This window comes from Symsagittifera roscoffensis, chromosome 1, assembly GCF_963678635.1.
Source record: "Symsagittifera roscoffensis chromosome 1, txSymRosc1.1, whole genome shotgun sequence".
Classification (NCBI taxonomy): domain Eukaryota; kingdom Metazoa; phylum Xenacoelomorpha; order Acoela; family Convolutidae; genus Symsagittifera; species Symsagittifera roscoffensis.
The window spans coordinates 8,046,796-8,059,914 of NC_087062.1; the positions used below are offsets into that span (position 1 = coordinate 8,046,796).

Here is a 13,119-nt window from a genome sequence, read left to right on the forward strand (position 1 = left end):
AACTTATTTGTTAAGTCAAGCATTTATTTGCTGCCTGGTTATTTGTTTTATTCAACTAACTTTTTTAAGAACTATTTGACTACAATCTAATTTGGATGCCTCAAAAGGTCATCACAACATTCAGGTCTGTCTTGTCGATAAGATAAATTTCTTTATCTATTTATCTACTAAGTTAAAATGAAAACTACTGGTGAAATGCATTTCTTTCTGGTCGGGTTAAAAATCAATCACCTTTGAAGATCTTGGATAGACAACGCAATTGATGTGAACCGTAGTTACCTCGCATCTGATGAAGTCCAATAAAAAAAAGAAATGACAAACGTGGAGCTTAGAGCCCTTCAGCTAAATTGCTGGAATGGTTTCGTTTTGCAATCAGGGGAAACATAAAACACAATGTTTCAACGCAGATATTTCTGCGACGAGAGTGCTCGTTATGTATTTTCTACTGGGCAAATTTTTCAACAATTTTTCAACATTTTCTATATTTTGATCTCAGGCAAAAAATACTGTTGAGTGTTAAAGTTTAGAAGTATGTGTCTGCGAAGGAAGCAATGGTGGATGGTTCATCAAGGATCTACCTTTTGGATGGTACTATCGCAAAAACATTCAAATTTTTCTAGTGGTTTGAGTAAATTCTGTAAAGCACGGTTCAATGGAAGTCCGAATCACGTTTTTGTTTCCCTTTACTGAAACAAACTACCGCTGACTAGGGATAGATTGGCTCAGTCAGACAGAAGTTAGGCATATAACTGCAAGATATGGGTACAAATGTATGCCTCTTGATTTTTTTTCGTAGATTTGAATTCTAGTGCCAGAATCATAAGCAGCATTCAACTTTGCATGCAATTTGCAAAATAACTTTTTTGTCAGTTTGTTATTGGTTTTGTTAGTTCTTTTTACAGTTTCTGCTACCCGGGTTGACCATCCTATCGAAAAACTCCCCTATCTTAGCACTTCTTATAAGATTTGTGGGAAACTTCCGGCATCGTACCATTTTTTCATAGGAAAAGTTCTAAGATAGTAACTTTTTTCCCAAAATTCAAAAAAATCGCTAAAAACATTTCGAAAGTTATGCATATTAAAATGTTCAAATATATGCAAAAATTTTCAAATTTTTCAAATTTGTGAATGTTGAAATTTTCTGATAGTGTTTATAAAGTATACATTTCGAACAAAAAAACGGAAACAAAAAATTAAAACGGTTTTTTGAAGACAATATAAATTCAATTTTCACAAATCATGTCATGGAGAAATCGGACGTGTTGTTTGTGGGGTTCAGGTATATATCGACGAATATCGAGGCTTATATGTCTCTAGCAAGTACTTCAATTGGAGGATACTAACAATTTCTCCAACTGGAGACTGCTGGGAAAAGTCTGCTCAAACAAAGAGCCAAGTGGAAAACTGTTGGTGTTTCTGTCTAATTCTAAGCTTTATTTTGAATGAATACCGTAAAACTACGCAAAAAATCTTTTTAAGATGCCAGCTCAAAGTTCTATTAATTTTTTCATCAGCTCAAATTCTACGAGGTTGTGAGAACAGAAAATTCCTAAAGAAAAGCTCACAACAAAATGCAATTAACTCTATTGCACCCTTCACAGCTAACTTTTCCTGGCTAAAACTTAGGTAAGCTAAGACAAGAATTTGCGCAGAAAATTTCATATGTTCGAAAAAAAATGCTGAAAAGATCTCTCTGAAGCTCTTACCCAAATGGAACCAGTTTAAAACTAGTATTTATAACCTAATATTTTCTTGACAAACCATCTCTGTAAAATATTTAGAACTAACCAGTCATGATCCATAACTAACACTGACAATTATTTGTAATGCTGAAACTATTTGTAGTTTCAGCACCAGAACAACTTTTTTAATATAACTTAGAAGACAATTGTTCTCCTTTGGAACAAGTTCCAGATACCTAACCCGCAAATAACTGTATACGCTAGATGTTTTGAGACTAGAAGATTTAAGAGAAAGATTAAGATCGGTATAAGACTAAGAAGTCGCACGAATTTATCCGGCCGAAAACAAGATAGGGTGACGAACAGACGGTGTACCTTATCTGAAATTACTCTATCGATGAATACGCTACTTCAGGCACAACTCAGAAAGTCGCCAGAATTTTGTTTTTCAATTTTATTGTTATTTAAAAGATTTCTTGATTCTATAGAGTTCATGTTTTCAGTTTTTTTTCCAACGTATTTGAAAATCATGTCCAAAACCTAAACATTCTTCAATTATCACGCGCAAATAAGTAACACATATTATATTTTATTATATTTATCATAACGGGAAGAAAATTCTAATGTTAATTCTAATTTGAGTTACAATTTATCCAAACAATGACGCGCCGCTTGCTTATCAAATATTTAGCGTCTTTTTTTTTTCAATTAATATAGTTTTTGATTTCTGAAATTTTTTGCAGCACAAAATATGCTATTATACGCGTAGAAGAATTCAAAATTTGGAAAACTTTCACTTTAGATTAATTTTAATGTAATATTTTTTTTCGTAAACTGATTTTTTGAACAGAGACTATTTAAAATTTGACCAGCCGCGATTTTGTTTGGTTCAAATCGATTTAATTGTCTGTCTGACAATCTTTTTGAAAGTTTCTGAACCAATCAAACTACACAAGAGTTATAGTTAGATAAGTTCATTGATGAGTACATTCAGTGTAGCGTAGTCTAAAGTCCCACCAAAAGTGATTGTCGTCTTATGTGATTGTTCATTCAGGAAACAAAAAACACTGATAGTAGCACAATAGATTTCTTCAGAACAACTCGAGACAAAGCATTAACTGCGAGCTTTGCGCAACTTGTCTAGACAAGATTGAAATTACGTTAATATAAAATATTCAATTTTCCAGAAACTTGCAAGCACGCACTATATGTTTCAGTTCAGCGGTTGTAATTGATCCCAAACTTTTTTTTTACCTCAATCGTTTTTTGATCTGACGTCATTTTTTATTGTAATTTGAGATATTTTGATATTAACCTGCTTTGACTTATGCTTTCAATTACCATAATGTATTGATGCATTCTGATGTATGCATAGAAGGAAAAGATGTTAATTTATATTCAGTATTTCATCTTTCAGAATTAGGAATCCATTAAAATTGAGTTCTTGATTTCAAGTTAGCGCACTCTCAAATTTCAGTAGCCGAAAGAAAGTATCTATCAACTACCCGGGTTGACCTTCATTAACCTGAGAAAAAATGCTAGTCATAAAAACTGTATAAAATTTTTTCTAAATTTCTAATCTAAATTTGAAAAAAAAATGGTGTTTGGCCTATAAGTCGAGGTATTTTTTGTCTAAGATTAAAAAAAAAATTTTGGCAACAAAAGCTCATGATACAATATCAGAAATGAACCTTGTATGGCTGGTATTTTTTAATTGCGACTACGATATTTTGCAGAGTGGTTTCAAAATTGTCCCACAAAAAATTTTTTGTATCCTTTTAAAACTCAAGTAATCAAGGTCTGTGTATCTTGTGTTCGGTTACAAACAGAACTCAAAAATTTTGAAAAAACATATACAAAAAAAGCACATTTCTGCTTCATGGAATTACGCTAGTCATAAAATTTTCATATATGTTAAGTTAAGAATCAAAGTTTTTTCTAGCTATTTTATATCAATAAGTACATAAACTTGAATGATTTGTATGATAAATTTTCCTTTTATAGAAAATTTATGACTAGCTCTTTTAGTCAACCAATTTAAAATATTTATCAAAATGACACTTGAATCTCCCTTCAATTGACGTTGTAAAACTTCTAACATTTTTCAGATGTCTTGGTGCAGTTAAAATCTTTTTATTTCATATTTTCAAAATAAAAAAACAATTTTGAGACTGCTATAAAATTTTTTAGTCAAGTTTTTTTCCGTTCACACTTATTTTTTATATTCAGAGCTATATTGCGAACAAAATGATAAATGTAGCTTTTAATTAAAAGTCTCCCAATGAGGAATATTCATGAAAACAAAAGACTTTCGGAGCTCAAAAAAAGATCGAGTTTTTTGTTGGTATTTTGAGATTTGGAACGTTCTGGACTAATCTATGCGCACTTTAACCAAATTTCCTTTTGGCAGCGTAACGTGAACTATTTATTCGTGATGATTGATTCCGTAATTCGAACCGTTGTACAATGAACTGAGGTAACATTTTGGTCGTTTCATTAACATTCCAAAAAAGTCGCATATATATAAATATATATATATATATTTAAACATAAATACAAACAAATTCAGAGCTTGACTTTGCAATATTCCGACACCGATTCATCAGATGCTTCTTTAAATTCAACTTCTCTTGATTAATTTTGATAAAACGTTACTTTGTTACAGCTAACTCTTCTTATGTACTATTAAAAGAAAAAAAGAATAGAAGTGCATTAACCTGAAAGTTAAAATATTACAAGCCAGAGAGAATGAAAGTATCACGGTCAAACATAAGTAACTTGTTAAATCAATTAAACTAAAGATTGAACTAAGTAGACAAAATACACAAAAGGAATCACATCATTCCTCAAAGCAGGAAAAAACCTTAATTGCGTTAAATATAACTAAATGCTCGTTTTCTCCACTTCAAGGTAAAGGAAAGTTTAAAAAAATAAGCACAGTAGATTATGCACCAACAAAAAATTGATAGGGAAATTAACTTAAAAAGTTAATTGTGCAGTTAAACAAATCAAATCCACAAAAAATTAAAAAAAAAAACAGAATCCAAAGGATAACATTTTAACTAAACTGTTAAAAAAGTTCCAAATTATAAAAGTGTTGGATGTAATTAAATGTATCATCTAATGGTTGTAAGCAATGAAAAAACAATAAGTCTGAGAATTGTGTAATTGTTATTGGGAAATATAAGTGGAATGAAGGATGAAAGTATAGTCCCTGCAAATATGTAGGGAACATTTTTTACTGCCAAAATAAGGTGTTATATATATATGGTAATCAGCGAATATGAGATTGTGTACGGGTTAACATTGGGTTTTCGAGACAAGACTATCAACGAATTGAGGGAAAAAATGAGTTTTTTTTTTCGTTTTTGTTTCCGCTGAGCAACTTTTCTAACTCGGCATTAAACAGTTCGCTATCCAAATCAGCGTTCTCATTATATGCTTCAATGCCCATTCTTAGGGATTCATCTGTAGAAGAGGGTTTGTATCCGATAGTATGTTCAAATCATCCGAAAGATTTTCGCATACTAATGTTGGTTGTAACTCGTTTGAGCTAGAGTTGTCCAAAATGATTGGGTTGGTAACTCATCCAGACGTTTCGTCGATTTGGTCTATAACATCTATGAAATACCTTTTACTATAGAATTTTGGCGGGTCCACATTTCGGTTTGAACGCTGTAAAAGCGCTTCGTTACCGGGGTTAGAGGATAGCCGTTGATCTAGGGGAGCCTCACCTGAATAGTCGACTAATTCGTAAATCGGAAAATATACAAAAAGTTCCTCAGATTGCGTTGGATCGCTCCTATCCGGCGGATTAGTCTGTGGCTTGAGGTTATTTGAGATATCCACTAAAGTCTTCCTCCGACCACCCGCACTGAGTTTATTGTATAATACTTTTTCTGGCTGTATTATTTGTAAAATTCAAAAAATTTTGAATATAGCCTATCAAAATTGGATCGTAATTTTTTTTTGTCAAATTAAAGAAATCCATTTTAATTGTTTATTGTCAATTATAAAGGAATATAATCTTAATTTTTGTATTTTTTGTAGTTTTTCATAATATTTCAAACACAGTGCGGCACATTAAAAACCAAACAATCTTTTTAGCACAATACCCACTGCTTGAGATAAAACGAGATTATTTTTTTTAGTTTCCCAATGTTTTTTTTGCTGATATTGGTTTTCTCTCGCTGGTCCAATTTATGTCCCTCCCCGCGGCTTGCACGTCATCGTCGTGTCATTGTTTACCCCCCCCCCCACCCGTTTACAAACCCACTTCCCCCTCAAATTTACACACCCTCCCCGCTTACACCACGCTTACAACACCACGTAAACCACCCACCTACCCCCACATTTACAATTCCCCCGTACAACTTGTCGCTAACATCCAATCCCCCCGAAGTGTGCACATCTTTATAACAATCCTGCCGCGCCTGAAACCCATACCCCCTCTTTCTCCATATTTACGGGGAGAGGGCAGTAGTGAGGGGTTGGGAGGTTGGGTTGCAAAAAAACGCAGGGAGGGGGTAAACTCGTGAACGGATAGGGGAGTGGGAACATTTAAAAAGAATAATTTGAATAGAAAAGCTTATTAGATTTAGATTTCTAGTAGGCAGAAAAATTCGAAATCATTGCAAATTATTTTTCAAAAAAAAACGGAGAAAGTATAACCCATTACAATCAATTATAAAAGACTTTAAATAAGTAAGAATCAATTTTTTCTACATAAACATTTTTGATGCATGAAGCTCCTAGAGGGGAAAAAGAGCAAGAAGCTAGCGCGAGTTTTGTTTGTGAGCAAAATAAGTATCTGAACAATTGTTTTCAAGGCCTTGTATGCAATATAATAATTAGGCTTCTCCATTTGAGAACTGGATCCAAAAGATACTTGTTAAACTCCTCGAAAAAATTGGCGCATGGGCAGGAAGGTTCACTCCCTGCCTATTTTGTCGGTTTTTGTTCTGATTTGAGAAAAAAGTGAGAAATATATATGCTTATTGGCGGTTCTTTTATATAGACCAATTTTACAAGAGTTGACTGCAAAATAGGTATCGATTCGGAAAACATACGATTGCCAAGCGAGTTTGCTTGCCACTAGCCTGAATGAAGAGAGAGTTTTAGACACTTTTTAATCTCTTTTAGTTTTTGTACTTAAGAAGACAGTTCAGGGAATTGAGACATTTTTTACTCAAAAGTTCAGACCCAGGGGCCCTTTGGTATTTGTTATGGTCAACTTCCTGAAGCTGGGCTCAATTATTCTTAACTTGGTTATTTTTTTTTAGAAACTGGCAACCGTCAAATGAACTATTAACTTCACGTTCTCAAATCATGGAACAATAGAGAGTAAAAACTTGAATTAAGAACGACAACAAGACTGCTCGTATATCAAGGTGAAACCTTGGATATTTCGACTGCAATGAAGGCCAATAAAAAGTGTTTTTTTTTTAAATTGAATAATTGACAAATTAAGTGAAAAAAAAAGAAAAAAAAACAAATTGTCATTGTTTCTTCATTTTATCCCTCCACACGCTATGTTAAATACTCAGGGTGTGTTTAGCGTCTAGTGTTGTAATATCAAGACTAAATTGCTGGCCACTATTTAATTTTGAACGCACTAATCCGCAGCTTACGCTTGTTATAAGAACGCGAAATATCGCGCGTATTTTTCCAAATTTGCGGAATTAGTAATTTTCATCTCCCCAAAGTTAGGAAAAATGATCACAGGTAATAAATTTTATAAACTTGAGCTGTAGACATCAATATCTTTCAGATGGTATAAGAGTATTTTATCAAAAACGCTTAGTTAAGAAGTTGAAAATTGACTGAACAAAAACACCACGCCATGCATAGATATTCCGCACTGTCTTCAAAAGTCGAAAAAATAGACTGTTCATCCAATGGAGCTGCAACTGTCTATGCGGTACACGTTTTTCAGTTTGATTAGGCATAAATGTATCATGAAAATCACTAGTTGGCTTAAATGTAAAATAAACCCAAGACTGCTCGTATTAGGGCAAAGCCCTGAATGGTCCAACTGCCCATTAATTGATCTAGAATAGTTTTTGCTAAATGAAATATTGACCAACTACAGATTTCATGAAGAAACTATCAAAATTTAAGTGTTAAATTTTGAGTCGTGCATGGAATTATGAAGATCGATTAGGTTGCCTGAATTCAGCTTGGAACGATTATGAGTGCGGTTAATTTGCCACGCATAAATAATTGCGTATTGAAATAAACTACCAAAGTCTTATTTGAGGCATTCGAACTTTAGTGTAGTGCAAGCATACTCGCTTCGCCCTCTAAAGTTTCGGTATCGATACCCATCCGCAGTCAAATTTTCAAAATTGGTCTGAATTAAAGAAAAAAAACCAGTCCGGGCTTTTTTCGAAAATCGGAACATAACACAAGGAGTAACGAAAGAGTCACCAACACTCGCATTTCTGCAGCAGCTGAAAAGTTGAAAAGTAAAAATTACAAAAACATAAAATTTTTCGATATCTAGCAAAAAATCAAAATGATATTTGGAATTTTGTTAACCCCCCCCCTCTTTGCAAAAAAGAAAAAGAAAATTTGATGCAAGGTATAAAATTTTTATAAGCCTTGCCGTTGAATTAGTTTTTTATAGGCGGCTGGAATTTTTTTTAGTTGCATAAACAAATAACAAAAGATGTTTCAGTGGGCGCTGAGGTTGGATTTGAGAGTGACTTCTACTACCTGAATTGCAAAAAAGACAAAGAGGTCATTCTGAATGTACAGAGATACGATGCACTCAACACCAGAGTCTCAGTCGAGTATTCAACCGAGTAAGTTCAAAAAACACTAAAAATATCCAAAAAAAATTATCATCTGGATTATTTTGTTATCACAAAAGTAGGCTTAATCCGCGAGAGTACGATCCATCAATAAAGCAATCAAGGCTGCTGTGGTCTTCATGATCGGCCTAATTAGGAATGTGTTTGAAAGTACTCTCTGGTAAAATCTTGCTGGAAAACATTAAGGTCAACAACTTTCTCAGCTTTAGTCATACCTGCAAAAAAAAATTCAAATAGGAAGATTATGGAAGAGTTTTTTCTTTTCTGCTACAAACCCCTCTCACTCAAAAAAATGTTAATATTTGTTGCAAAAATTTGTCGATTTAAACTACTTAATTTTGATGCACAGTCTGATCCAGTTTCATCGAGAACTTATTATTAAAGACCCCAGTCGAACTCGAAATCAGTTCTTGAAAGTGTAAATTCTGGTGGCTTTAGGAGCAGAAATCATATATAGAGATTGTGCAGATCCTTATTTTAAAAAACTTCTGACTCCATCTTTATTAAATCAATCATCTCCTTAAAAGCGAGAGTAAATAAACCAGCCGAAGTATAAACCAACCAAAAATGCGCGGAGTATATGAGCCAGCCGAATTGTTACATCATATGAATGAATTTGCATAACCTTCGTAACTGTTACATAATCGTTACATATGTAATATATAATACTTACGTAATTTCGGCTGGTTGATCTTTCGGCTGGCTTATTTACTCTCGCTTTTAAGGAGATGATTGATTTAATAAAGATGGGTTCAGACACTTTTTTTAAATAAAGATCCGCACAATCTCTATATATGACTTCTGCTCCTAAAGCCACCAGAATTTACACTTTCAAGAACTGATTTCGAGTTCGACTGGGGTCTTTAATAAAAAAAATCATAATTAAACTGGGTCAGACTGTGCATCAAATCAAAATTAAGTAGTTCATATCGACAAATTTTTGCAACAAATATTAACATTTTGTTAGGGAGGGGGTTTGTAGCAGAAAAGAAAAAACTCCTCCATAATCTTCGTTTTTGAGTTTAACAACCTTAAAAACCTTATCTTATCAGTGTTTGATTAATTTTAATTTGGGATGTTTTGTTTGTTTTCTGCCTCTGGTAGACTTGACTCTGCACATGGGGGAGTGAGTTTGGAGAGTGGGTTAGTGGACTATGTCACTAGCAGTGGTCTGGTGGTGTTCGAACAGCAGGAGACCAACAAACAAATCACAATCAAGTGCCACGCAGTCCCAAAGGTCCCTTCATGAACAGATGTTGAACTTTTTTTCTAGCATACTTTAAAAAAAATTAAAATTAAAGTAGCTATAACATAATGGCAGATTAAGGGCTTAGAAAATGATCCAAAGAACAATGTGTAGCTCTAAGTCCACGCAAAGCTGACCAAAATTTTTGCTCTGGCATATTATCTCTATAAAAAAAAAAAATTTTTATGGATGAGTTTTCTTTTGGTCAAATTTTCTACGGCAATTTTTTATGTATTTTTTTTTGCAATCGCAAACAAAAGGCGTTTGCTTGTCTGATAGCTTAGCTGCTCGTCACTTTGCATGACACCAGGTTTTCATGATGACTTCAATCTGATTTTTTGACTAACGTGTTTGCATCTGAAATTTATGGCAAATTTGATGTGCGGCGTGTGTTCAGAAAGCGTTCTACGTTTTGCTGAAGAACCCTGTCAAGTGTAAAGTGTCGCCCGAGTTCGGAATGACCCATGTGCGTCTGTGTGTGGAGGAGGAGGACCACAAAAACTACTCGGGGGAGGGGCTGGGAGATGTCATGGGGGGCAGTGACGCCAACAGTCGCGTGCTGCGGGTCGTCGGCAGCAGGGGCGGAGACGAAATGGACGGACGGTGCAACGCGTGGATACGCCAAATCAAAGAGTTTGTCGTATTAAATTTATTTTTAGTACTTTTAGGAGTCAATGAACCTAGTTAAGATTCTTATATACGTCGGGATGATTTTTTGTTTTTTTTTCAGGAAAAGTCTTAAAATGTGTTCAGGCTCAAACTTACCTTTTCGCGGTAATAATTTATTTTCGTGTTCACCTCATTTCCTTTGTCAAATGAAGGCAAACACTCCTATCGACCAGCGAAAATGTAAAGGTCACAAAAATGTGACCGACTTCTAATTTAGAATGTTGAATTCTGTTTTCAGTTTTCAAATTTTACTTATCGATCCATTTTACTCAAATTGGGTCAGTTTTATTAAGAGAAATGAACATAGTGAGTACTTTTTTTAGGTCTCTGATTTTTTGTTTTTTTTTTCAGGAAAAAGTCTTCAAATTTGTTCACGCTGTTTTGATTGTTCGCGGTTTAACTTGTGATTTCTTATTAAGTTCAGTTCATTTACTTTGTTAAAAGGAAGGCAAACTCCACTATCGAACATCGAAAGTGTGAAAGTCTCGAAAAACGTGATCGACTTCTGATTTCGAAAATGGAAAATAATCAGATTTCCCAGCGAAATAAAAGTTTTTAGTATTGATCCAGTTTTCTCAAATTGGGTTAATTTTAGCAAAAAAAAATGTCCGTCGTAAATTGTTCTTCAAATTTAAAGAGCTTTAAGGCCATCTATTTTTTTCTTCGAAATTCAAAAGTTGAACACGCTCTTGAAAAAACAATTCAATTTTTTTCCTTAGTTTCCTAGCGTTTTTCCAACTGTTAGTTGGTTAACAGTTGGAAAACTGTTAGTTTTTTTCCAACTATTAGTTGGTTATGTTCAAAAAAGTGTCGATCATAAATGGTTCTAAAAACTCAACGAGCTTTAAGGGTATCTCTTTTTTCTCTTTGAAAGTCGGAATTTGAGATTTTTTTAAAAGAAACCAAGTCAGTATTTTTTCTGCTTACTTGTGTTCATTGATTATTTTCCGACTCATGGATTCTTTTCCGGCTATGTTTTTGCATTATTAGACGAAAAGATGATTTTAAATTGTTATTCAAGTTTTCTTCAAAAAAAAGCTTTCATTCGCAAAAAATGAATAACGAAAGTAGTTTTTTCAAGTTAAATGTGTGGCTTCACACAATCGGTTGAACGTTCATAGTGATTGATTTGTTTTTCCGTCTGTCAGTTAACCGTTAGTTTAAGTTTTTTTCTGCTTTCAGGTCTTTCGAATTCGGAGAGGGAGCTTTCTCTGACGAAGAAGACGAACCGCTAACGATAGTGGACTATATCGGTCACTTTCTATCTTTCCTGTGGAAAGTGATATTCGCAGTGATCATCCCCCCTGCCTCCTATATGGGGGGAACTCTCACATTCTGGCTCGCCCTGGCTAATATTGGGGCACTTGTGTTCCTCGTAGAAGAGGTGAGAATATTGTAGACTTTTGCTCCTTTTTTTAAAAGTAGTTCAAATGTGATCAGCCTTTACTTTTGCCTCTATTTCAAAAATTCTAGATTTGATTAGTTAAAACTGAATAGAGTCAAACTTTGTGCAAAAATTTAGTGGCGTTTTTTCGAGAACGGGAGCGACTCCATAGCCCCCGCTGCACCTAAGACATGCATATTCGTGCGTTTCAGGGCCTCGTTTGATCCAAAACGGAGCCTAAGTGCGTTTTGTTCTTAACTTTGTTGTTAAAATAAGACAACAAAATAGAACAAAAGTTGCTTATAATTTAATCAAAACTGATGCGGTGTAATTTAATTTACGACCGTAAATATTTTGTTACAAAAATGGGGCTCACTTTGCCTCTTTGAAACAAATTAGCGATTACATTGAAGCTTTGGGTCAATTACTGTTTAAAATATATCAAAATTAGCCTCTAATGTAGGCAAAAAATTGAACTTACAAACATCTTTTTGTATTCGACATTGCAAGCGCGTTGAAAAAAATCGAAATAATAATAATTTTTTTTTCTTTTTCTAAGAATATTCCGAATTACTTTGATTAAAGCTTATTCAGATTATACATATTTGAATTAGTATTTGGCTGTCGTTGCTTTCGGAATGTCTCCTTGAGACTATAATACTTGAATTTATTTTTCATATCGTCCAAATAGGCTCGGCGTGAAAAAAGAGAACTTTTTTCGCTGACCGCTCTTTATTTGGCATATTTATTATCATGTTTTAGCAATTTCCTTATATCATAATGCCTTTCATTCCTTGTATCGAAATGTCAGTTCTTTTTTTACCATTGTGTTCAAAAAATATATGGCAAAATGTAATTTTCGGAAGCGATATGTTGACCGTATTTCAAATCAACAATTTTTAATTGGGCTCGCCAAAAGTCGACTCTTTTATTCTTTACTAACAATCTTCGTTTTTAATTTTTATAGAAACTGCAAATTTTGAAAGCAATAATAAACAAATTAGCTTTTAGCTGGCAACAGTGTTCTATGAAACGTAATTAGATCCGTTTTTTAAGCTGGTGCTTTTAAATCACAACAAAAATCTTTCGCAGAGCAAAGAATGATCTTTTGCCCAATACTATTTAAAAATACAACAAAACCTACTTTTGTCAAATTCGCTGTTTCAAAATTTAACAACTGACGAAAAGAAGCCCAAGTAAAATGTCAAACAATTTATTATTTTTTAATTCACACAGCTTTTTTATTCTCTCTTTTGCTAGAGAGAAGACGTTTTTTCAGTTGACGCTAAAAACTCTTAGGATAAAATAACTTGACCTAGCTAA

At 33.7% G+C, this 13,119-nt stretch overlaps 1 protein-coding gene across 2 annotated transcripts in view; it reads left to right on the forward strand.

The window, feature by feature from the left end:
• The window catches only part of LOC134857139 (sodium/calcium exchanger 1-like), a 110,778-nt gene that overhangs the window by 71,211 nt on the left and 26,448 nt on the right, over positions 1-13,119 (forward strand). For both annotated transcript variants that reach the window (XM_063873513.1, XM_063873514.1), the window contains 4 exons: positions 8,362-8,488; positions 9,602-9,734; positions 10,141-10,376; positions 11,595-11,796. In XM_063873513.1, the coding sequence (XP_063729583.1) occupies positions 8,362-8,488; positions 9,602-9,734; positions 10,141-10,376; positions 11,595-11,796 (698 nt within the window). The remainder of the gene's footprint in view (positions 1-8,361; positions 8,489-9,601; positions 9,735-10,140; positions 10,377-11,594; positions 11,797-13,119) is intronic.